The sequence below is a fragment of the Periophthalmus magnuspinnatus genome, chromosome 11 (assembly GCF_009829125.3).
Source record: "Periophthalmus magnuspinnatus isolate fPerMag1 chromosome 11, fPerMag1.2.pri, whole genome shotgun sequence".
Taxonomy (NCBI): domain Eukaryota; kingdom Metazoa; phylum Chordata; class Actinopteri; order Gobiiformes; family Gobiidae; genus Periophthalmus; species Periophthalmus magnuspinnatus.
The window spans coordinates 6,490,652-6,516,957 of NC_047136.2; the positions used below are offsets into that span (position 1 = coordinate 6,490,652).

The following is a 26,306-nucleotide window of genomic DNA, read 5'->3' on the forward strand; positions in this document are numbered from 1 at the left end:
TACTTTTGTACATTTCCACATGTCCACAAGGTTACAGCCGCTCAGGCCTGTGCTTTCTAAGAGTAAATAAGATGCAGTGGAAGATATGGCCACAGACAGCAGCAGAGTACACCCAGTGGTCAGACGTTTATTTCTTCATGCATTCATTCATAGATTTATAGGCTACTATGTGTAGGCCTACAGTATTATAATGTATTAAGCTACTTCTGTTTTGCAGTGGTTAGAATAACAACTATTACACTCAAGTAAGAGTACCGATATTTCAAAATATTACTCAAGAAGAAGCAATAAGTGATCCAAGAAATGACTCAAGTCAAGTTTAGTGAGACTATTACTGCTGGTACAAGTAAGTGTTTGGATGTAACACCTGATTTATACTTTAAAGCTATTAGAGCTAGTTAGTTTAATTAAAAAAAAACAACTCAAGTAGGATTAAAAGTATGCGACTGGAAAAATGCCCTTAAAGTAAAATTTTTCACCTCTGTTCAAGCAGTAGACAGTGTGAAAAAGGCATTATTGTTATAGAACCCATCTGTCTGCCACTCACCCAAATCCTATCCCAGGCTCTACAGATCTGTCTATGCTTTCCCCAAGTTGCTAGTGTGAAGAATTTTTAAATTGAACAGATGGAAAAAAATGTTTTGATAAAAAAAAATCTTTCGCCATTTTGTTATGCAATTCACCTTTGAACTAGTTCTGCTAAAAGCCCTCTATTTGTTATGATCTTGGTATCTTTATATAAAAGGTCAGGCCTGTAGAACTTGTGATTGCTGTAGCTACTTGACTTATATTTTGAGGTTATGGCCATTTTGATTGTTACTCTCATCACAGACTCAACCTTAAAAGCATGTTGTTGGCTCAAGGTGCAGCCAGCCACTCCCCTCAGTGCGAGCAGCCCTGTCCAATCCCGTGGGCTGATCCAACAGGACTCAGCATGCACACTAACACAGGAACAAATACACAAAACTTACATAGTGTTCCTTACGACGTCACTTATCTCCCCTCTTCTGCGTCTCAGCCTGTTTACATACCACACAGTACTGTTGGTGTTTAAAATATTATTGATATAAAGTTTAAGGTTAAGAATGCAATGTTCAGATGCAAATACAGGAGGCCTACTGGGCACACCTATATGTTGACACACTAACACTTTGCACAACCTTGAACTATAAGAATGAAAGAATGGCTCACAACATGTTATGGTCTGGGGTGGTGCCAGAGGAGGGAGCTTGAAGGGGCACTAGCCACCCCTAGGAAAAAAAATCCATATTAGCTTTTATAAATCAGCAAAGCAAACATGGTAGGGGGTGAGTGGTACGCTTCATTGTTAAAAGACTCTAAATTAACATGTTAAGTGAGCACCCGCATTGAAGATCTTCGTTCCCTTAGCTCCTCCAACCAAAAATGTCTGCCGCCTCCCACGGTTATGGTAGACGCAGCATTTTAGATACAGTAACTTGGGAAATGGTGGAGGTTACAGTTGACATAAAGTGTTCAGAAACAGAAAGGTGTGTGAAATTTAAGTATCTGTATTAGTCATAAACAAAACGAGAATAAAGGGGTATTAACGTTTAGATGAAATGAAGAATGGCTCAACCAACCACAAAGCTCCGGAGCGAGGTTGGCCAATCAGGACTGAGTTTTAGGGTTGGTATGATCATGTTTGATTACACAAAATGATTCACTGGCCAGAACAGACACCCTATAGCCGTCGGGGAAGGAAAAAGGATGATCCAACCCATTCCTATCGATGGTGCAATACATGACTCACCGGGCAAAAATCTTTGTGTTATCAAGTTAAATCACTACTTATACTATGTTATAGTTGTGAACATTATGAACAGTTGTAGTCCTGCCATGGTAAAAGCAGGTGTTTTCAAGCCATTAGCTAATCGTTAACAGTACACAGAGTTCTCTTTTGGCACAGCTGTGAGACAGGTTTGTTGACTGGAAATTGGCAAAGTCCCCAAAGTAGTTGAACAAAATAACCAACCACTAATTACTAAAGAGTATATAATAACATATAATGAGTAGTATCATTTTCCACTTATCATCAGAGGTGTACCCAGACATGATAGCCATTACTTAACTTAAAATAATAGCCTTCCAGATAGCTCAAGTAGACAATAAATATATATATATATATAATAATAGTAAGAAGAAAGTACTGAGGTGAGTTGAGGTGAGATAAAATAGCGAAGGAAAAAATCTATTCTGTTAACTGGACAAAAGTTTTAAAAGTGAAGACACTTTGTTGCCCATCCAAGCCGCTTCTTCAGTTCTGGTCAGATCACTGGTGGACACTGCCTTATATGTATCTGGAGGGAGGAGCTGACTACACTGAAACTAGCACACTGTTTCCAGTTTCTGTTTGTTAATTACGTTTATTGAACTACTTGTGAGCTGTGCCTGAGTCATATCTTGCGTAATCGTTCAAGCCCCTAATGGGAGCTCTCACACTGTTTAACATATTTGCTATCACTGTTGTCCTTGTTTTGATTTAGGTCTGAGGATGGAGTTATAAATAGGAGATAAGAGATGTCTAAGCCTCTCATTCCTGTTCAAAGATGGATTGTTTTTCCTGACAGAAATTGTCTTTTTAGGAAAGACAATTTTCTAGCTGACAGAATTTAATATTTCTTCTGCTATGGATCTTACCTGGACGACTGAGGGATTACAGTACACAGACACATCTTTTTAAGAGAAGGTTTAGTAAGCACAATAACACATTATGTGCATTTAGAGCATGAAACTACATGGCATAGCAGTAAGAGTATCACAATATACACATATCTACACACATATATACACACACATTACACACACACATATATATACACATATTACATATATATACACACATTACACATATATACACACATTACACACATATATACACACATTACACATATACACACACATTACACCCACACATATATATATACACACACATTACACACACATATATATATATATATATATATATATATATATACACACATTACACATATATACACACATTACACACATATATACACACATTACACATATACACACACATTACACACATATATACACACATTACACATATATACACACATTACACACATATACACACACATTACACATATATATACACACACACATATATACACACATTACACACACACACATATATATATATATACACACACACACATTACACACATATATACACACATTACACACACACATATATACACACATTACACATATATACACACATTACACACACACACACACACACACACACACACACATATATATATATATATATATATATATATATATATATATATATATATATATACACACACGTTACACACATATATACATACATTACACATATATACACACATTACACATATATATATATATATATACACACATTACACACATTACACATATATACACACACATTACACACATATATACACACACATTACACATATATACAAGCATTACACACATATACACACACACATTACACATATATACACATTACACATACATACACACACATTACACACATAAATACACACATATTACACACACACATTTATAGATGTTTTCTTTTCAATATGCACATCCCCCAGCAGAGGTGGTCCTGACCAAGCTGAGCTCTAGATCTGGAGTTGGGTCCCTGGTGCTGTTCTGCAGCTAAGACAGGTTTCTCCAGTGGCAAATATAGAAAATGAATGTCCCTTGTGTTGGATGGATAAAACCTTAATTTTATTATTACAAAAACGCATTACAAAAACATTCTAGAAGCAGTTTCAATGGTGTTATAACATCTCAGTGTCTGGCCCAGCTTGATGGATCAGATTTCACATTTCTAAGTATTGCACTCCAAACGCACACATATGTATATGCAAGGAGTATCTCCAAGTGCCACGGCAGCAGCTCTGTGGCCTTACGTGTTGGTAGTTATGAAGTGAAATGTGAGTTTGTTTCTAAAAATATCAGTGTTATGTCTGCATAATTGTCATTCTCAGCACAGATAGTTAATCAAAGTTCTGCTCAAGTGTTGACTTTGGAACAGTATAGATTCTTCAGTTACAAATGACTGGGCGATTATAATTTTAGAGTTGACTGTTTGTAAGCCTTAGACGGGCACTGTTATATGAGAATCATGCCCTCCTAGCAAAACATGGTGTCATGGGTACGCTATGAAAGGCTCTTGGCTAAGGCCTCTACCTCAATAATAGCCTCACTTCTCTGAAACATGAACTATATTTTTCAGCTGTTGCACATAAGCTGTTTTTTTTATCAACTATTTTGTAGTTTTGAGGTCATTTTACAACAATGAGTTATGAATTATTAGTGCTGGTTTAGACTACGTAAATCTCATTACTAAGTCAACTTTATTGTATCCCCTTGATGTATGTTTATGAGTTATTGTCTCTTTGTCTTAGGCCTCCATAAAGCATTGTACAGCTCTGTAGTTTAACAATAACTGTATTTTATTTTGGATAACATACTGACTGTATATAGCACATAGCACATAACAATACTTTCTCAATGCTTTTTAGCAGCTTTATTCAGTATTTCAGTAGTCCTGCCTTTTGCTCTTTATATAATATTGTTTGCACCGCCCAGTCAAAGTGTCATGGAACTGTGAGGGCATAGCATTGCATTCCTCTGTGTTTCTTAGAAAGCAGGAGCAGAATGAACATACACCATAATATATTTTCCAAAACACGTTGTGGATCCTTGAATAGTAGCCACTAACCGTATAGTTATCACCTTTCCCTTTTATCATACACCCACTTCTGCTGCCAAATGTAAACGATCCAGTGATATGTGCAGTCTGGACAAATGTGTGCGGCGGCTTCTCAAGTATCAGGGTCAGGCTTTCTTGTGTACTGCAACACGTATTCAGGCTCAAAGGCTGCTGAGACAGGCAGTTTTAAGATGTGTTTTGGGCCAAATAAAACAATAAAAACATTCATAATAGACTGAGGCAATAAAGTGTGAACAGTGCATGCGGGCTACAGGTGTGTATCTTACAAAAAACTGTTGAAATAAACTCCAACAGACTGTAAATGTATTGTGTAAGGTATTTTTAAGTCATAAATCTGCACTAACTTTGGGTTGGAGATTTCCGTCACCCTTTGCACTACGGCCCACTTCTAAATACAGTTTGTTGTGGACCTTCTACTGTCCACAACAGGCGCTGGTGCCACTCAAGCTAAATTTGCACTTGTGCTCATGTAAATACACAACTGAAACTGACCATACTGTTGGAGTGACCTTTATACCAGTCCCAGAGCCAAAAAACAGAGGAAAGGGTTCACTAGTAAGGATCCTGCACTGCACTCTAGGAGCAATATGGATATTTACTGTTTACAAATGGAATTGTTCAAAACACTTGATAATAAAGGTTAAGGTGGACTTTATTGACCACATAGGGAAATTCGTCCTCTGCATTTGACACATCCTTCAATACCGCTGTGGCACCTCAACAGGAGCAGCAGGACCCATCTCTGTGGTCTTGTTGCTAGTTTTGGTCTGGACTACTTTCGCTGGAGGATTTTACCCATTTTGCATGTTTTGACTTGATGTGAAAAAGCAGGGCACTCAGAGGAATCCCACCCAGGCACAGGGAAAGCGTGAAAAAACGTGTAACTCTGAACTCAAACCCAGAACATTCGTGCTGTAAATCATGAGTGCTAGCTACTTAGCCACTGTGCCATAAAAAAAATGTCAAATATACATAGTTTTGAATACACCCACTGAGCAACTGTGAATGCAAAACTAAGTGTCCTTTGTTTAAAAAATGTTTGTACATGATCCTAGACAAATAATAATGTAAAATGAATTACAGTCCAAATTATATGTTAAGGAATAGACCTGAATAGTTGTCAATAAGACTTTATTAAAAAAACCCATAGGGTGCAAATACAAAAATAGCTGTAGGTATAAATGATACATATGAAACACACATTTCTCAGTCTTAAACAATAATACAATTTCACTGAAAAACAACATTGCTTTCACATGAAGGTAAGACCCACAGTGAAATATTGCTAAGCACGACAGATCACAAACTTCCCCTCATGGGAGTGCCTTCCATGATGTGGGAGTGCACAAGTTAGTGAATCATGTTTTGGCACTTACAGCATCAGAATCATCAAAAAACAAAATAAACAGGATCTGAAAACTACATGCAGGGCTTATTTAAATCATATTTACACTATTCTTATCTGATTTGATCAACAGACAGTAGCCAAATGCATTACATTGAAAAGTGCAAAAGAAAATATGAAGTGTTCAATCCATATGCATGTTACATAAGGTTAAACAGGAATTTCTGTCTACAGGAAGTAATGTTGTACCAAGCAATTTGACAGTAACACATTGTTCTGAATGAAATTTCTTCTCGTACAGACTGGAATGCAAAAGCATGAAGGTAGTGTCAGGCCGTGGCCTGTGGTGCTTAAAATGTCTCATCACTTTTTATTGACACTCGGACAGCTCGGCCTCCTTACAGGACATCCTCAGAGATGCCCACACCGTACATCAGCTGTGGCGATAGCCCCAGGCCCAGGAGTGAGAATCAGCATAGGTACATGCAGCCTAGAGCTGGGAAGACAGCTGACAGAACAAGCAAGCCCTTTAAGTCCACTCAATGTCCACTAGAGTTTGATGTTTGGCTCTTAGTAAGTGCTTCATTTATGGTCCCAACTGTTGGACCACTGAGTCGGTGGTGTTCAGCACACCGGCAACATGCGAGCGTTGCCATTGTACTCTTCCTCTGTCTGAAAATGGACAACAGTTAATTAGATCAATTAGCCAAACAGTTTGACTAGTTAATTAATGCTGTTGCTAATAATTACCTCTGTGTATGCAGGTGGCAATGGGTATTCAAAGCGAGGTGGGTTTATGAATATAGGGCTGTCATCACCATCACCATCGATGTCATCTAGCAGTGGTGTGAGGGGCTGGTCCATCGAGCAGTCCCTGGAGATGTCACAGTAGCTGGGGGGATTTGAGGGCATGCGGAGGGACACCCAGCTTTGGGACGAGTTACTCATGGAACCCTCTTGACTGCTCACACTGTTGCTACGGCTGCCCAGGCCAGGTGTTCCAATAACCAAGGGTAGCTCCAAAATAAGCTTCTCACTGCCAGGGATGTGGATATAAATCTATAAATAAACAAAAGAGTTAAAAAAAATAAAAAGAAGACAGTAGCATGAGTGTGTGCCAGGGAGTAGTAGAGCTTACCATGAGGGCATACTCCACACGGATCATGTTGCAGCCCAGCATAGACGGTTTGATCTTAGGCACCCTGATGGACTTGCCCAACCAGGCATCGCACATGCCAGAGATAATGTGGTTCCCCCTCACAGCGGACAACTTTTGCCGAAACACTTTGGTACGACCATTGGCCAGGTAAGTGTGCTTGGCAATGATCGCTGCTTTGGGCACCACAATTCTAGAGCAAGTGTTCTCAAACTTTGCATTGATGCAGATATCTTCTCCCTCGCAGAAGCCTCGACGGTCAATTTTGGCATTCAGTGACACCTGGCCGTCTGGGATGAACATACAGGTCACTTTCTTTTCTTTGGAGCCACCTGTGGGACACTGATAAAATGCAGCAAGGTCAGCATAGGTCAGTTGTGTTATGTCATGTGTTTGTTTTATTATGTTTTATTATGTGCACTCACCAGCAGGTCTGGCGTGTTTACATCCAGTGGTTCTTCCACCTCAAATGTTTTCTTGCACTCAAGGACAGGCTGATGTGGCCTCTCCAGTGAAGCCTTAACATAGTATTGGACGTAACCAAACTTCCCTTTGTATGATGACACCAACTGCCTGTGAAGGGAAAAACACAGTATAGATTATAAAAATGTGACAGCAGATTCGTGATATTATAATTTTTGTCCATGTGCTTACCCATTCTGAGGAAGCTCAAATCCAAAAGAGTATTCATACTTGTTTCCGGGTCTTAAGATGACAGACCCATCGGCATCTGCAAAATGAGAAGCACGAGTTTAGTTCAAAGTCTATAAGGCCAGGGCATTTTAATACAAAACTTAACACTGCGCATAGGGAGTAGAATAACCTAAAAACTACAGAGATATCCTATGGCAGTCCTGCAGCTGACATCTGTCCCATCAGACTCTCCACCCAGATCTCTAACTCCTTCTGTACATGTGACTCCAGCTGTTACAGGGGGTTTTCTTACCTGTCGGCTGGCTGTCTAAACGCAGGACCTCCTCGTGTCGAAGGTATTCTGCCTCTTGTCTGCATCGCTGCTTTCCTTTGGCATATTCCACCTTTGCGCATCCAAGGCCCAGCATTTTCAGGGCAGACACGCGGGTAACCTCACTGACTTCCACTTCCACGCGTCCACATAATCTATCACCTCCGCAGTAAAATGTCTTACTGGGATCCGCAAAAATGATCTGAAAAGTTTTAATCCTTTTTGTCATCGCCACCATGTTTGCGTCTCCTTTATCCAACCAAGTGTGGGAAAAGACGGGCAAGCTGGTGTGAACTTGAACTGTGGAGCTCTCTCACTAAACTTTGGTGTAAACAAAGGCGGCGTCTGGTTTTATATGATAAGGGTGTACTGCACACGAGAGCCTAGAATGGACAGTATGGCTCAGCGCGTGCACACCGCTCTGATTGGTGGGAAAGCGGTGTTTTCATCAGCTCTAGCCAATCAGAGCGCAGCAGCGGCGCGTGGACACTGCGTGGCTGGGTGAATGTAGAACGTGCACAGCATATGCTCTGAACAGAACACAGGAAGTAGTCAGTACATTCATAGTAGTAAACAATTTATCTTAATGTTCCCGTTTCAATGTCTCGTCGATATTCAATTCTTAAGATTCTAAAACTTAAGGTTGCTTCAGGATTTCAAGACTACTGTGGTACAAATCATGTTGGCACTTGGATGTAAAGGACAATTTATGGGATATGCCCTTGTGTCTGCCAACTTGCGTGTCATTTACAGCAGCACTATACTATAATCATATATAGGCCACCACTATAATGTTAAGTATGTTTAGTCAAGTTATGCCTCCTAAATACATTGAAGCGCAGGTAGAACTGCAGTAAGACTAGTTCATGACTTCCTGTATAAACCAGTTTCACTTTCAAATGGGCAAATGTGGAAAATGTGACTCAAGAAAATCCCACTTGAGCAATCCCCAAGTATATCAGGTATAAATATACAGCAGTTAATATAATGCGTAATATTTCCAGGAAACAAGTTCACATCTTGACAATGACCCGTGTCCATTTTAGTAAAACACAATCGAGAAACGATAATGATTTAATAAGTTTATTAAAAGTTGTGATGATCTGAGTTCAAGACAGCAGCCTGCAAGGCGAGAAAACATGACATTTCTTAAACTTTACTTTCAGTATGATTAGCATGTAAAAATGTACCAAGAGCCCTTCTTAACAAAGTTAAGAAGTCCCCTTGGGTCATTGCTTTCTGGTCATGTCCACAGCAAACCAGGAATAGACCTTCCAGGCTGCCTTGGTATATGACCAAACTTCAAAAAACAACATTTACTCACCAATTAAATTATGTCTTTACCGTTCAGGCAATCAGCAGTCAAATCTGAAACACACAAGAACTTGAGAAATCCAAATCATTTTATTTAAACTAAAAGTGTCTATGTAATCCCTCAGTCATCCAATTTGCAGCTTTTACTATAAAAGAAATGTGTCTCAACACATTAACCAGGACTCCACACACCACAGCAAGGAGACCAACGATGCCTAATGTTGAATTTCTCTTGCACTGACTTATGAACAAACCAGCAGATGGCACTGCTAGCTGCAGATACCACACAGTGCGTCAGCAAAATAAAATAAAAAAATACAAAAATGCAATGAAGTGAACTTACCACTGATGACTCCAGGCAAATCTCATGACCAGACCTATTAAATAAATGTACAATTACACAGTGTACTCGAGCACACAATAATCCAGTAATTTGTAAAGGTCTGTACTGCAGCATTATCCCACAAGATCAAGAAATGGTGACCGTATGGGTAAAGCGAGGCTACAGATTTGCTTTTTGAGGCGTTTCCCGTGATACTGTCTACAGAGAAGACTAATCAGGACCGACCTCAATTTGTTCACACATTAATTATAACGGAATGCACACTTACCACGGTCAACTCTCACTGTCAAACCTGAGAACAGAAAAGTGACATGAAATTTACATTTGAGCTAGTCATTTTTTTTTAGCAAACATTGTAGTCCCTGTGTAATTTTAAGATTAGTAAATTGCTATACATGAAGATAGGGCAGTATCACTACAACCACCAACTGCCACCCAACGATTCCTCAAACCTGATTTATTCAACAACTCAGTCATTTGTAAAGGTCTGTTCTGCAGCATTATCCCACATGTTCAATGATTAGTGATCACATGAGTAAAGCGAGGCTACAGAGTTTCTCTATGAGGCATTTCCCATGATGCAGTCTACCAAGAAGACGAATCAGGACCAACCTCAATTTGTGAGACAAAACCATCTGAAATAAGCTTGCTGAGAAATGTGTTTACTGCAGTAAATACCTCCATTTCCATTAACAGAAATGGCTATATTTACATAGGCAGCTTAGAAGTGTTACCGTTTTACTCACATTACAACCTTGGGTCACCAGGCCAAAGTCTCACAGCTCAACCTAAAAACAAAAAGAGCAAAGAATTTTAGAACTGTAAATGTACCGTGTGGAAAGACTTTTTAACCAGTCTGTTCAGATAGGCATATTTTCTTCCGAGACATCAGAGCAGTTGAACATATTTAGCCATCATCATAACAAAGTCTTAACCATAAATGAGAAAAGGGGACTCCTACCATGCAGTCTGAGATCGGCATCACAAAACTGGGCGGATTTGGATGAACAGTTCTAAAAAACAAACAAACATTTAGACTGAATAAGTAATAGAATCAAGCTGAACATGTATTTATCAAAGTTGTTGATTCACAAAAGTAACACTGCTGCAGAAGGTTGACAGCAGTGGGTTGCATGAGAATCATCTAGTTTTAGCACAGTAAAATTGCCATGGCCCACAAAAAGAGGACAATAGCTCAAACTGTGCAAGTATAGTTTGTAATGCAGATCAAGAGGGACTGGAACCTACCTCAAAACCCCCTTTAAGCTCAGGGAGGTTTCACGTGGTCAGTGCCAGGCTGCCAGGAGTTTCAAATGTAACAAGCACAAGGTATGTTCCTTTGACACAAACCCAGACACTCCACGGATCTAAAATATTTTCCACAATTGCTCCTGGAAAAAGAAAACTTAATGTGAATATTCAAAATTACCACGTGCCCATTGATGACAAATTTATAGTGGGTAGTGTATACAAAAACTATTTACTACAAATGTATACTGGCTTAAAGTACAAAAGAAAAAAAGTGTGCCAGACCTCATTGTCACCCTTCAGCAACAGTGAGTGCTGCGGTGAAAGCAAAACCTGAAGTACTCTGGCCACAGTTTCATTGGAATAAGCCCATTTAGCGGACAATTCACTGACAACTACACCGTGGCGTCTTTCAATAAGGGTAATGTGATCGTACTGTGTTGATTTGCACGCCAAGAATGTGAGTGAGTGATCTGATACTGCAAGGATCACAAAGAGCGCGCGGAGGAGCCATGCGGTGCAGCTTGTTAGCAATAGCATAGCCTCGATGAACCAAAGGACTAAACGTGAAGATTATGGCCAAAACTGAAAGTTGCACTCAATATATGAACATGCTTTTGTATTTTTATAGATACTTTGTACATGTCATGAGGAATAAACAATGTCTAGGTACCTTCAGCATGGTCAGCTCGCAATGCAGCGCAGAGAAAACTTGTAAGAGAGCGAGAGACGTGGAGTTGACGTTTTTATACGGCTGCTTTACGACAGTCACTGTGCTTTACGACACAACGACGGAATACGGCTTTCGCTTAACGCAATAAAACCTTTTTTTTACTTTTTTTATTTTTTTTTATTTCACCACTTTTCTTTTTCACTTTGTACTACCTGGTAAGTAGAAGTTGGAAAATATGAATTCCTGCTTTTCCCCAGTAATTTCAAAAATATTTTAGTTCATTAACAAAGAAGATTCCCAAGTAGTAATAGTTTAAGAGTTATTAAGAGTTTATAAAGTAAGGTTAGATCATTAAAGGATTTATCCTCACATTTGACTTTGCCTTATCTGATCCATCTTAGTCACACTTTGCCGTACTATTCTCTGATTTTTCTGTAATATTTTTTTTGGTCTGGTGAAGAAATGTAAAATGTGTAAGTTAATTTCAAATAACTCATCTGAATTCAAACAGGTCCCAGAGAGAGAGAGAGAGATGTAGGCTACATGGAGAAATGGCAGTGCTGGTCTCCTTGGATTTCTGGACTGAGGTTTGGTCTGGACACAGCTCTGGGGCATCATGGAGAGGAGACAGGACACATGCCAACAAAAATGCTGGTAGGTTCGTTAGGCTTTCCATAGCCTTACCTCTCATTCATCTCATCTACGTTGTTTTCTCACGAGGAATCCACTAATAGAAATACTTTTAATAATGCAGTAGTCTTATATAGCGCTCTCCAGATGCTCAAATTCGCTTACCAATTTCATGCATTATTCATTAATTCACTCCACACTTGGGGATGGTAAGGTACTAATAGCCACAGCTGCCCTTGGGTAGTAGACTGACAGAAGAGGCTGCTAATCTGTGCCATAAGCCCCTCCTACCACCACACACACACCGCTTTCATACCAGGCAATGTGGTTGAAATGCCTTGCCTAAGGACACAACAAACTTTTTGTCCACTGGCGCCCTCTGTGGCACCTAGAATTCTCAGTGGTCTCCCATCCAAGTACTAACCAGGCCCAGCCCTGCTTAGCGTCTTGAGATCTGACAAATCAGGCCACACTAGTCTAATTTCTTTTACGTAGGCTCTATAACATTTTAGATGCATATACTCGACCACTCACTTGATACTGTAATAAAAGGATACAACACAATAGTAGTCCTAAGTTCCATAAGTTCACTTTACATTGTTCAAAGTTTACAACATGATTGTGTTGGTTTGTGTGTAGTAGTATTAAATCTTTACCACTAGAGGGCCTTGTTGATACATTCTTAACGTCTGAAGGCGACCCTTTTTTTGGCTCTGAGGATGGATTTTAGGGAAAGTCCCACGTATTCCTCTTAGTACTGTCAAGTGGAAGGCTTAGGACAACACCTATAATGAAGCAAAAGTTTTGTGAAGCTTTAAAGCGTGGTGATTTTGAAGCAAAATACTTCCCCTAAGACCTCTCATTTAAAATAACATTGTTTTTTTTTTTTAGATAAGAACCACATGGTGACTTGGTGACTTTTTTACCAGATGCCCATGACAGGCAGGGATACACTTTATGTTCTGAGGTGCTGAGATAAGATACCTGTAAGTCACAGTTCAAAAGTGTGATGTGAAAGAAAGCAGCTGATGTCTGATTGGACAGGAACAGCAAGATTACAAGAATCCCGTACTGCATAACAGTTGTCTTTATGCACGTTACCAAGAGTTACAAGTATATAACACTGACATCTAGATGCTTAAAAGATGTTTGAATTCATAATTTGATATACAGTACTAACATATGAGATGAGTGAAACTTGGGCTGTATTAAAGCAATATATGTTAGTGGGTCTTGGTGGCAGTGACACACAGTAAATTCAGGGTGACACTGGCTAAATGTTTGCAGATGAGTGCTTCCAATACCTAATCACCGTAGTAACAAGGGTCATAGGGGTGAGCCAGTGGGCCAGGCTGCCCCAGGCTCTAAGGTTATTAATATGACCTGAGTTGTTTACTTGAGAATCATCTATTTGTGTGCGTGAGCTTGTTGTGTATGCCAGGTCCCAATTGTCCCTTGACCACTCGCCTGAGGGGCAAGTGTGTATGACTGCTGATCTCTCTAACTCCACTTAATACAAGCTTGTGAACTTTGACCTCTTCCAAATCCACATAGTCACTGCTGAGGGGGAAGACATTTCCCAAAGCAAAATTACTGCGTCATAATGTTCACTGGTTAGATTTGCAATACTGTGACCACACAGACCACTGTCACACATGTGGAACTAAAGTCGGGAGAACAGTGACTTTGTACAATATGGGAAAACAAGTCATATGACATACAGGACAAGCAGCATCCGGCACAATGCAACGTCTGAATGTAAAAAAAATCGAAAGCAGGGTTACACCTGAACATAACTATCTTATCAAGTCCTGCCCTGAAGGCATTGTAATTTCCCATTGAATCCAGAGAAATAGTTTGCTTTACTTTTGCTTGCTTCAGTTCATGATTATTAGCTTTAATCATTTACCAAACATTTGCTCCTATTTGAGTTCAAACGCAATCTGCTGGACATGTCAGTAATCAAGACCTTGGCTTTAGCCGTGCCCTTGGATCCTATTACAGATTTGAAGAGGCAAACAGAGCAATCAGTAATCAACTCAAATGAACACAAGCATCACACACAGTTTCTCATTTTCCATGTAACCAGCCCTCATTGTTTACTTTTGGTGCTCTGTGTAGTTACAAAGCAAAAGACATTCAGTATAAAACCACTAAACCTCAGGCTTATAATTAGTTTTCTGTGCAAACCTCATTAATGTTTAAGGATTGTATTAAGAAATAGTGACTTACTTCATGTCTTTAAAATAATAATAATCTCTAAAATAATAGTGATGTGTCTTTGGCAGAGGTTGTGATCAGTGCAGCACTTTGATTGTTCACATTATTTCTAAGCCCAAGATATTTTTCTTTTGTAGTAAAAATACTGTTATGTCTGCTACAGTGCTATGGGAGAGATAAGAATAAAGCCAATTTTACTTTTAAACTATAAAAAACCTTTTTTCATTCCACCAAAATGAGGTGGGAATTCAGTGGGTAGGAATACCACACATCTTCAGGGAACACCACAGGCAGATATTTCCGGGAATTTCAGCCCTGTGTAGCCCCAGCAGCAGCTCATTTTGCTCGATTCTGCGCCTCACTTTGAGATAACGCAGGTAGCTGAGCTTTTTGTCTCCTTTGACTGCTCCTCTCTGGAGAACTAGAAATAAAAACAATGGAGAGAGTGAAGAGGACAAGCAGAGAGGAGAGGGCAGAGGGAAAAGGAGGGTGGGGAAAACAGTGCATTTTTCAAATGGTGAATAATTTGTCTGGCCTGACATGATGCTGCACAGGACCACTTCCTGTGGCTCAGGTTTCAGCCTGCACTCAGTGTAAATGTGACGAAGGGAGAGCCCTCCTCCTGCACCTCTCTTAACTTTGGGGGACATACCTTTGGACAAAACTCAAATGCTAGATGGATTACACTTGTAAAAAGCAATTTTATTTAGTATTACATCCAGAAATACCCACTACTTGGTTAAGTTTGACATGGTTGTACTAAATCAGCTTTCTGTTTTCTGCCTTTACCTTTGTAACTTTGTGATCTGTGGTATATTAGAAAACAATATCATAGCTGTAAAATTGTGATAGTTAAATGTTTCAAAGCAGCCAAAGGAAATTTTTTTTTTCAAATTATCTAACACCTTGAACCAGCCCTCCTCTGAGGGCATGCAGGTGCTTGGTTTTCATGTGTGGTCTATGGGAAGGTGCAGTATGGTCGACTCTAAGCCAAACGTTGTACAGATATTATGTTTCCCCTCCCTTTAAATTAACATTGGGCCCAGCGTTTAATAGCAATGTTGATCTCCCTATGGTGCTTTTGCTAATAACTTGTGTTTATGTTACAGCTGTGATTCAACCTAGAGCTGTCGTGTTTTTGTGAGAGACACTTGGTTTTCTCTTTCAGCATGTCTGAGTTCTTTGGTTTAGTATATTTCTTTTGCTGAATAATTGCTGTAGGTGTCTGAATGTTCTGTGGTTTGCGCAAAGGGGATTTGTGGCTGAAGGTAAAGGACCTGTTCTTCTTGGCACTTTTAATGGTGCCCAGAACAGTTGAACCAGCTATGTATAACTCTCCAAGCCCACTCACTTGTTTTAATTATGCTAATCTTTCTTTAAAAAATAAAGCATTGTGCCCTAAGTAATAGTGATCAATTCTTCTCTATCCTCTGGTCGAGTGCCCAAACTGCAGTGTGAGTGTTTGTGAGTTGGCACTAACCTCGAGCCAGAAGAAGAGAATTATGAGGCATTTAGGTTTTTTATGGGACTCGAGGAAAACATGCAAATGGTTCATATGACACCAAACACCAGGCCAGTAAAACGCCAGACAGGCATTTTCTCAGTGAGACAGTGGGAAAAACAACTAGAAATCAGATAAGGCTGTTGTGTAATATGACTTTTTATAAGCACTGTGAAGCTTGATATGCATCTTTACAGTTGGCGTTTCATTATTGTTAAAAAAAAAAAAGGTATTGTTTATCTCTAGTAAAAATCCATGTTGCTATTTAGATGAAGACACCCAAATGCTGTTTAGCCATTCCCAGGTCCAAATGTCTTCTAGTTAAAGGTCCTTTGTTATGAAAAATTGACTTGTGAATTGTGAGATTTACGCCGTGTTATAATGTTATTACCTCCTCAAAAACATACCTGTAGTTGTGTTTTGTTTCATTCACACATGTTTGAGCAATCCTTTATTATTAGTCTGTCAACATGTCCGAAGCTCAAAATGCTCTGTTCCACTTTGTGATGCCATGAAGTGGAAGTTTTCAACTTAGCAGCTACACTTTACCTTTTGTTCAGTAGAGAATGGAAATGCCAGGGCTAAAATCATCCAAATGATTCTAGTGAAGGTGTATGGAGTTTAAAAACACAGTGGAGAATTTCCTGTATTACCACATGACATCGTAAGGTGGAACAGAGTGTTTTATCGTTTGAGAGAAGAACTGAGCATAAATATGCAGGGTGTATTAGTTAAACATGTGTGAATGGAACAAAACACAACTGCAGATATGTTTGTGATGAAGAAACAACATTATAACATAGCTCAGAAAATAGAGTAATATAGGCCCTTTAAGTGACTATTTGTTATAATATCGACATGTGACAGTAGCTCAGTTGGTCTTTGTCCACTTATCCAAGGGTTGGCGATTCAAAACCAGCTTTGTACATAAACCATAAATAAAAGTGTAAATCATTGGTAAAGCAGTGAGATCCACTCACTCACAGGTGCCTTTGATAATCTAGCTCCCACAGATGAATACTGTCGTTGTGTCCTTAGGCCAGATACTTAACTCACCTTTCCCCCAATGTCTGTGTACACTGGTGTACGAATGTGTGTGTGATTGGGTGAGTGGTTCCTTGATGTAAAGCGCTCTGAGTACTTAGAAGGTGGAAAAGCGCTCAAAGAAACAACGATGTGTGACCATGTCAATCGACATTTAATTATAACAACAATAAAAATAATGCTAAATAAATATGTTCAAGTCATACCTGTGGTAATTGAACAAATAATTATCCAAATTATCAGAAGTATCAGAAGGATAAGCTGTGGCCCAAACATTGTACCTTACGCCTTGGGACCTGATCCAGACATTGCACACGATGCAGTAAGTCAACCATACCAAAGAAACTGGCTTTAGTCTGGGAGCTAATGTTTTGATAAACTATCTCTAAATAGTTCTGCACACTTTTGTTGCTTTAATGGAGCAAGAAAAGCATACAAACATCACATAGCTAGATTTACTACTCGATGTCTACAAGTTACGCAACTGTGAAAGTGGTCCCATTACTTAAGGTATGAACATTCAACAAGTCCTCTTTGTCTGGCCATGATTTTCATCTTTTCCTCAAAACAGTTACGGCTGACAGCGGAGAGTAAATAATCGGAGTGCAGTCCTGTTTTTGTGTTTGTGTGTGGAGGTAAACAAAGGGAGGGCAGAGAGGGAGAGAGGAAATGAGACGTGGGCAATATTAAACAGGGCCAGTGGAGATTAGGTGATAGATAGAAGTCAGAGGAAAGATTTATGCAAGACTGAGACATAGAGACCACCTCAAAGTAACGAGCAAAGACAGAAACATGGAGGTGCCATGCGGTGAAACAAGCAAACGCTATGACAAAGAGCAGAAATATGACTATGAAAGTTATTGTGTGCATCACATTACTTCTTTTAGACCAAAATCTAGTGCCAAGTCCTGCCTTTTGCAATTTCCTCTGACACACAGCAGATTTGCGACGCATTTGGAGAACAGACCCTCACAAAGGCAATGCCCATCTCACAAATAATCAGGATATAGTTTCATAGCTGGACTTGAATCTTTTAGTTCTGGAGTTAAGTTGTTATATTTTGCCAAATTTGTGATTCTTGGGAGTTGGTAAAACAAGTTTCCTTTTCCCCCCAAAAGCATTCAAGTTGTGAGAGTTGGGTTGTTAGTTCTGACCTGTGCAGCAACGCAGGTTTTTATTACAATTCATGTTTTCTCATTATCTTAATACAGATGGATTTAGAAGTAACTACAGCCATCTGGTATTTCAGTTCCAGTCATGATTTTACACTTTTATGATTTTTTATGATTTTACACTTTTTGGGGGCAGCAGTAGTTCAGTTTTTTTGGCAGTTCAAATCCCCACTTGGCTTGTCACGATAACAAATTTTGAAGTTCTATATATTGCTGAAGTAAATATAGACGATAAACGATAATATTGAAACTAACTTATGCCACTGACACAAAAACCCAAGAGCAGATTTAAACCGCAAAAATTATTCTAAATCTACAATATTGTTAACAAATCATGAGCTGCAATAAATAAACAGCAGAATGAAACACTAGTACTTAGTTTGCATCTGTAACGAGTCATAGAAGATATTTACTCAAATTTTTATGGCCTCAATTTTCTCATATGGCCAGAAAATAACAAAAAAATTCCCAGTTGTGCAAAGAAAACATACAAATGATAAATATTGACCCAAAAATATATATTATTCCAGCTTTCATATATGGAAAAATAAGTTGATATATTAATTATGATGACAGGCCTTATCCCCGATCTCGACATAAACATCATTGCGGTCAGATCCACTGACCCACAGGTTGGCAGTGCGATTCCAGCCCTCACAGATGAATGCGATCGTTGTTTCTTTGAGCAAGACACTTAACCCATCTCGCCCCCAGTGTCTATGTACACTTGTTTACGAATGGGTGAGTGGTTCCTTGATGTAAAGTGCTTTGAGTGCCTTGAAGGTGGAAAAGCATTATATTAAAAAAATCACCATTTATCATTTACTCTGATTTCAAAATATCTTAATTTCATGCTTTCTTAAGGCTATAGTGTAGTTATTCACATGGACAACAAAACATTTAACCACTTTTTTAGCCTTTACAATCACAGGCGTTATTTGGCAGAGTGGATAAAGTGTATAAATAAAACTTTTGCTCATTCTGATTTTGAGTTACAGTATATCTTGCTTATAAAATAGCAAACATAATAAAAGCTCCTTGGAAAGTCATTGTTCCTTTATTTCAATTTGACTTGGAGAGCTCTATTTTTGGCCAAACCTCGCGCTTGCGTCTGCCAAGTCATCCTTCACTCCATCCTCCTCTGTTTGTGTTCATAGTAGCTCACAAGTGGGGGCCCTGGACTCCAGTAAACTACAGCGTTCTGCTCATATTGCTTTCAACAGGGGAAGCAGGGATGATGCAACATGGCGCCTATGCAGTACATCTCTGTCAGTGCTCCTACTGTTACCACAATACATAGCTCTACTCCACCACTGTGTTGTGCGTGACAAGGGTTTTCTTCACACTGTCCAGTTCACGATAAGAACCCGCAAAGTAAACAATTGGCAAAACCCTTTAAGCTTTCATCAATATACCCTTTAAAGTCCCTAATTTCGGGCCAAAATTAAACATTCAAACAACTCAAATCCAATAAGGAGCCTTTGTATAGGGTGCAGTCTGCCTACTAATTAAGTTAGGAGAGCAGGCCTATGTGTTTGACTGATCCATGCCGTGTCTATGATAAAGTGTGTGTGTTTGTATTTCTAAAGCAGGGCCACGGTGATATTGTCTGGTATGTGGAGAGTTATAAGAGGCTTGCGCTTAACTCAATCTGTAAGAAAAACAGCCCTAGGCACCAGGACACAAGAGAATTGCTATATTCCTCTTCTTCTTCCTGTTCTTTTGGTGTTCTTCCGCTATTTCTCACTTGTTCATTCCTTAGCGTTTCAATGTGAAAATCTTGAATTTTCCAACCACAAGTGAGATTTATCTAAGCTTATTCCCTTAAGGTACAAAAGGGTAACATATGGGTCACTTTCTGGAAGTTAGCGCAGCAGCTTGAGGTCCGGCAGAGCTAGGACGGGGTCAGTTGTTGGGGTCGGAGGTCAGGAGGGATGGTTGGTGGTGGGCATCGTCCTCGGGGGGAACGCGTGTTTCAGTATAACTGTTCATTGTGTTGTGGGTGTCCCGCAGCAGCAGTGCCCACTCCATCACTATGTCACTATTTTACAAACTATGGAAAATCTAAGTGAAGTTGGCAAGATGATGCTGCTGTTTCATCAAATGTATTACCTCCCTGGCTGAAATAAAAAAAGTTGAGTGACAGCATGACTCAAGGGGACATGTTGTGTAAAATCAACTTTTATGAATAGTAATTGGTCACATTTTCTATAGCTTTTTTCCACTTTCAAGGCACTCCAAGCGCTTTACATCAAGGAACACCTCACACATTCATATACACATTCATACACCTCTCATCACGAACTTGCTCAGAGTTATATTTCATTGAATTCATGCATGCTTGAGTAATCCCGTATTGTCCTATATTTGAGTGTTTAGTCCTTAAAAAATTCAGTTTTCACCTTCTCCCTTATCCTTGCCCCCAGCTCTGTACTTTCTTGTGATTATTAAAAAGATTCAGACATGTCGGATTCAGAAAGGTCACATAACCATTTTCAAACAATAAAACTAGTGAATTCAAATCTGCTGCTTGCTACGGTCAAATGGCATTAGAAATAGGGAGGAGAATAGACCCATTCCTATTACTAAGCTGTTTTTGATCAATATTGTGGTTTTCCAACGAAACAAAACATAATTATCTACATATGTTATAGTTTAATACAAAATTCCCTGGAAAGAAAACTTGATAAACACTTTCATAAGCCCATCACACCTATAACAGTGACATTATACATCCATGTATATAATTACACAAACACACACAAAAGTCAAGGCAGTTCACAGCACAGGAGACGCACACTCAAACACACAAACTGTTTCAGGTTTAGATGAAACACAGATAATTAGCTCTAATGGAAACCAGACTTACAAATACAGCCCCCCTCTCCCTCCTGTGTTTCAGACCCACTTCCTCTCCCCCTGCCTTTTTGTGAGCTTGTTACTTCATAATGGGAGACTTCAGAGGAGCAAAGGCACCACTTGGCTCAAAGAAGGAGTCCTAAACTAACAGGTAAACCTTGGCCTAACCAGTCTGTTGTAATTTTAGCTCCACACTCAAAATCCTCAGTCACTATAGTTCAGTTATTTCATTCATTTTTGCACTCTACTTTCAAACCATTACAGAAGTGGTTTCATGAATATATGAATGATATATGAATGATATGAAGTTGCTTGTGACCAAGTTCAGACTTTTGTCCAGTTGACAGAATGTTTTTCTATCTTTACTTTTGCCATGTTCAAACTGAAAGAACATTTTGGCAACTATCTGGTTTTGTAGACTGCAAAATATGGGATTTGGCAACTTGGAAATAACCAGGACGTGGGGGGCATAGACCAGGGATGTCACAATCAATGGGCCAGGCCTCCTCAGCTTTCTTGCAGAATTGGCATAAAATACTTAATGACATTTTCTTTGCAATGTTATAACATTTTCTTTGAGACAGACTTAAACAAAGGCGGGGTGCAGAAGAGCCATGTCTGACTTTCTATTATCATCCAGTTGAAACGTATCTGTGGTATCGCTCTATCTAAAAAATAATAGCGATAATAATCAGAACATTATTAATTCTTAACAAACCGACTCGTATTAGGGATGTCAAACATTCTTCATTATGAAATCAACGTTTCTGAATCATAAAGTTAATGACATAAAAATAAACAGCCCTTTTTTTTTCTTTAGTCTAGTACAAATAGTAGTTATTGTACCTCTGTGATAGTTATCAATTGCCTGATTAATCATAACATTCTTACATATATTTGTTTTTTACAGAGCCAGTACAGTTATCATATTTGTAATCGCACATAGCAAATCAATTAGAATCCAGGCAAGTTCCAGATTCATGATAAACGATTCTCTCAGACTCACAATAGTAGCTTGTATTGTACTTGTTTGGGCTGTTTGTGTTAACTATGAGGTCAAATTTTATGATTATTTATGTTTTGATTTGTTATATTGTGATTTCAGTGTCTTTCTTAATCTGTAAAGCACTTTGAATTACTTTGTGTATGAATTGTGCAATACAAATAAACTTGCCTTCTGTAGGATTAGTCGAAAGTAGCATATTAACTTGTTGCTTTACAATTGTTAAACTGTAAGCTGTTCCACCATTTTTGCATCCTAGAATTACAAGTAAGAAAGTAAATTCATGTAAAGATTTACCGCTACTGACTTTATTAAAACACACAAAGGCCTGCACCTTTGACTTGTGGATGTGTTCAAGGACTTGGAGACAATAAAAAGCAAGATTGGTAAGTGTGATTAATGAGCGGGAGAGAGTGTGCGTCTGTGTCCGTCATCAAAGACCCTATAAATCTCCGCACACTTAAATGTAAAGAGCCAGATGCCTTCACACTGATAACAAGCGCTCATCCCATTACCTTCCACATCAAAGGGGGTGGCAGGAGCGCTTTTTCCTTGCGCGCAGTGGAATGCATGTCCCTGTTTGGTAGGCGTGAGAAGTCTCCTTGTGTGTCTAAAATTTTGTGTGTGTGTGTGTTTTGAAGCTGCAGAGGTGACATTCCTGTGTGTCAGAGCAACAGCCTCAAGTTTAAGATAACACGGCCACGGTGATCTAAGGGTGGGAATCGATTCCCCCGGTGGCTGGCTAGGTCCCTGGGTCAGAGCTGATGGCTTTACCTTCCGCACGCAAGAGACGCAATGCAAAAACACAGCGCTGACTTTAAGGATCATCCCTCTGAGGTGTGGTGTGGAGATGAGCAACTCACTGCAAAAGTAAATGTTCACCCCTTTGGTTTATTTGCTTTGTACTACCTCATAATTACAGATGGGGTACTACTTTTTAGGATGCAAACACAAATAACTTTTCACTTTTCAGTAGCTCAGTTGTACAGCGTTCAATTCCCGCGGTCCACATAAAACATCATTGATTGAGTGGTCGAATCCATTGACCCACAGGTTGTTGGTGCGATTCCAGCTCCTACAGATGAATGCTGTAGCTGTATCCTTGGGCAAGACACTTAACCCACCTGCCCCTGTTGTCTCTGAATGTGAGTGTGAATGGGTGAGTGGCTCCTTGATGTAAAGTGCTTTGAGTGCCTTGAAAGTGGAAAAGTGCTATATAAAAATATGACCATTCACCATTTTACACTACATGCTATACTTACACTTGCTTTATCTGGAATGTCCCACATTATGGCATTGAACATTTCTTTCTTGCATAAACTTAGCATCATTAATCACTGGCTCAACCATTTTCCTCCTTCCCAGCACTATTATTGTTCAGTGCAAACATATCCTTAAAGAAATGTAACTATGCTTTGGTTTTCCTTGTGAAGATGCTCTAAATTGCATTATTCTAACCCCATAGTAAAAATGTCCAAACTGCATCTAAAAAATAAACCTTTTTACAACCCTCTGTGTTACAGTATGCTTCCCCATAGTTCCATTTATTTGTGTCCTCATGTTATTTTGTGGTGCCTATAGCTGCCATTATGAGGCGTATCCACCCTGTTATCTGTCAGCAGTGGAGTGATGGCAGGGCCTTCGCACCTGCACACAGAGACTCCCATGTTGACCTGTGGTTCGGAGGACATCTGGGAATATCACGCATGCCTCCCACAGCTCCACAGCCGCCCAGTTCAAACAGACCACCAACTAATTATGGCTTTCCCAGATCCCCGAGCTCAAGAAATCACTACAGAGTAAACCACGGCTATGAGATGTTTTCTTTTGCCCCCCTGGCTGTGGTTTAGTTAACGGAGGGATCATGCAACAACCAGTGAAAACAAACTGTGCATATAGGCCTTCGATATGAACACTGTGGGAAGTGTGTTAGAATAGAAAGGCATTTGTGCATCTTCGGTTACTTCATAGTAGTTGGTTGTTTTTTTTTTGTTTTGCAGAGTTCAGTGACAGCAGACAGAAGTTGGCAGAAGTTTGACCAAAGTTCACTCACAATACTCTGGGTTTGAACTTGCACAATGAGATCCTTGGCTGACGTGTGGCTGTCTGTGGTAAGATAACACTTACTACACACTACTATACATTTTAAATTTGAATATGACTCCAGTGTTACTTATAAAATTCATGTTTATTCAGTCACAGAATATTTACAGCACTCACATGTCTCCTTGTGGCAATCTGTTTCCACAATAAATACATTTACTTTGAGTGGCCTGGTGTCTCAAACTTGTGTAGAAAAATAAATATTTAGCTGAAAAAGTGGAATGCATTGTCATTTTTCTCTCTGGTAACAAATCAGAGTCTGTTTGGACAACATTCATAGTCGCAGTGGTCTTCATTTTCATGGTTCTTCATGTGTGCTGGTCCTAAGTGCTCCCTTGCAAATATAGTTCAAGTCTGTGCTGAGGGACATATGGAAAAGGGCCACTCTCCTCTGGGCCGCACAGCTCAGTGACACCATCCTCAGCGGAGTCTCACCTGCTTCAGCCTGACACGGGGCTGGGTCTGCAGTCTGGAACATCTGAGAGCAGAGGGGAGAGTATTTAGTCAACTTAAAATAATCATACGGGCTACAGCAAAAAAGTAAAGTCTTAAATCATTTATTACAGACTGTGTAAAGTGAAAGCTAGACAGTTACACTCTATTGTTGTTCTGTAGTGTAGTACAGTCTGCTGCCGTCTGCTGTCATGCTCATGTCAAAACATTATGAGTTCATAGGTTTCACAATACTGAATAACCAATGTTCTTGTTATGAAGCGTATTATTATAACAGTGGCTGACGTAACTACTCATTTTCCATGTGTCATTCAAAGAAACATTAGTTTTGGCTTACCATGATGTTCGTTTAGCACGCTGCTAGTGGGATGTTGTGGACAGGGACCACGCTCCCCCCATCCTCCAAACCGAAAACGCGTAGCTCAGTTTCTCGTGCGCCACGTAGCTGCAGCTAGAGCCTCGTGCATCCATCTCGTCACTTTGAAGAACTTGGCACAAGAAGTCGATGTAACGGGCTGCCAGTTTTAGAGTCTGAATCTTACTCAATTTGTCCGAGGGCAGCGTTGGGATAATCTTTCGTAATGACGTGAACGCCTCGTTGAGGGACTGTGTGCGTTGTCTCTCGCGGATGTTGGCCATGACGCGCTGGGTATGGAGGTCATCAAAAGAGCGCACAGGACTGCTGCTGGCCTCACTGCCGCTGCTCCCCGCGCTCCCACCTCCGCCATCGCAGCTCTTTCTGTTTTTCTTCTTCCCGGGGCTCGGGCTCTGTGCGTCCACCTCCTCCTCGTCCTCCGTGCTCCTCCGCGCCGCTCGCCGCTTTCTCGAGCCTCTTCTTGGAAGCTGACGGTCCGTCTCTTCCTCACTGTTCCCCGCACTGTCCATTGGGGAGGGGTCCTCTTCCCGCATCCCGAGTTAGTTACTCAAAACTTTACTTATTCTGGAGTTAGACCCAATACCGTACCCCCTGAACAAACACAACCCCGAGCTGCTTATGTTATGCAAATATTCATAAGCCACAGAGAAGTAGAGGTGGCTGCCAGACAGGAGGGCCGGGGCTTTTATAGGGGAGCAGGCAGGAGGAATTTGGGGAGCGCCCTGATTGGCCAAGAGTCCGTGTGTAACTTAATACTGCAGAAAAACTAGGCCTTGTTATAATATCACAAATATGTGTGCCAAAACTAAAACTGCCCCCACTCAGTGAAGCTTTGCCCACGTTTGTCATTTGACACAAACCACAGGGTATGGAGTGGTCGCACTTTTATTTGTTGTTTAAATATAATTTTAAGTGTTATTAAATAGTGTTATTAAATATGTAGGCAATGTAATAGGTCTAATTGGTCTGTGACTTGTGTTATGAACAGTAGGCTGCAGCGTAAAGGTGCCACTAGTTACATGCTCAAAGTAAAGTTTATAAACCTGACTTCTTGGGGAGATATTTATATCTAAAATGAACTTTATAAATATTTGTATACATAGCCCATTACAGCCTTGA

At 39.9% G+C, this 26,306-nt stretch overlaps 2 protein-coding genes, 1 long non-coding RNA gene and 4 other non-coding genes across 8 annotated transcripts; all 7 read right to left on the reverse strand.

Moving 5' to 3' along the window:
• Positions 1 to 6,704: 6,704 nt before the first annotated feature.
• Positions 6,705 to 8,663, reverse strand: txnipa (thioredoxin interacting protein a). The gene is made up of 6 exons (XM_033975528.2): positions 8,231 to 8,663; positions 7,939 to 8,014; positions 7,710 to 7,857; positions 7,267 to 7,626; positions 6,879 to 7,187; positions 6,705 to 6,800 (listed from the first exon to the last, which is right to left on the reverse strand). Exons 1-6 carry the CDS (start codon positions 8,484 to 8,486, stop codon positions 6,753 to 6,755), a joined length of 1,197 nt encoding a protein of 398 aa, XP_033831419.1. The 5' UTR covers positions 8,487 to 8,663; the 3' UTR covers positions 6,705 to 6,752.
• A 661-nt stretch (positions 8,664 to 9,324) lies between these two features.
• LOC117378863 (uncharacterized) lies at positions 9,325 to 11,882 on the reverse strand. Of its 2 annotated transcripts, none has more exons than XR_004542024.2 (8): positions 11,827 to 11,882; positions 11,154 to 11,296; positions 10,867 to 10,918; positions 10,652 to 10,693; positions 10,174 to 10,197; positions 9,906 to 9,939; positions 9,573 to 9,616; positions 9,325 to 9,370 (listed from the first exon to the last, which is right to left on the reverse strand). It is a non-coding gene; the product is annotated as an uncharacterized LOC117378863 (long non-coding RNA). The 2 variants fall into 2 exon arrangements; XR_008648882.1 differs by having other exon boundaries at positions 9,906 to 10,103.
• LOC117379163 (small nucleolar RNA SNORA8) lies at positions 9,718 to 9,856 on the reverse strand. The gene has a single exon (XR_004542045.1). It is a non-coding gene; the product is annotated as a small nucleolar RNA SNORA8 (small nucleolar RNA).
• Positions 10,004 to 10,136, reverse strand: LOC117379167 (small nucleolar RNA SNORA18). The gene has a single exon (XR_004542049.1). It is a non-coding gene; the product is annotated as a small nucleolar RNA SNORA18 (small nucleolar RNA).
• Positions 10,391 to 10,523, reverse strand: LOC117379166 (small nucleolar RNA SNORA18). Its single transcript, XR_004542048.1, has one exon. It is a non-coding gene; the product is annotated as a small nucleolar RNA SNORA18 (small nucleolar RNA).
• LOC117379161 (small nucleolar RNA Z40) lies at positions 10,760 to 10,833 on the reverse strand. Its single transcript, XR_004542043.1, has one exon. It is a non-coding gene; the product is annotated as a small nucleolar RNA Z40 (small nucleolar RNA).
• Positions 11,883 to 24,424: 12,542 nt separating the features above from the next.
• On the reverse strand, positions 24,425 to 25,835 carry twist1a (twist family bHLH transcription factor 1a). Its single transcript, XM_033975544.2, has 2 exons — positions 25,149 to 25,835; positions 24,425 to 24,836 (listed from the first exon to the last, which is right to left on the reverse strand). The coding sequence occupies exon 1, from the start codon at positions 25,718 to 25,720 to the stop codon at positions 25,172 to 25,174; it is 549 nt and encodes a 182-aa protein (XP_033831435.1). The 5' UTR covers positions 25,721 to 25,835; the 3' UTR covers positions 24,425 to 24,836; positions 25,149 to 25,171.
• Between the last annotated feature and the right edge of the window lie 471 nt (positions 25,836 to 26,306).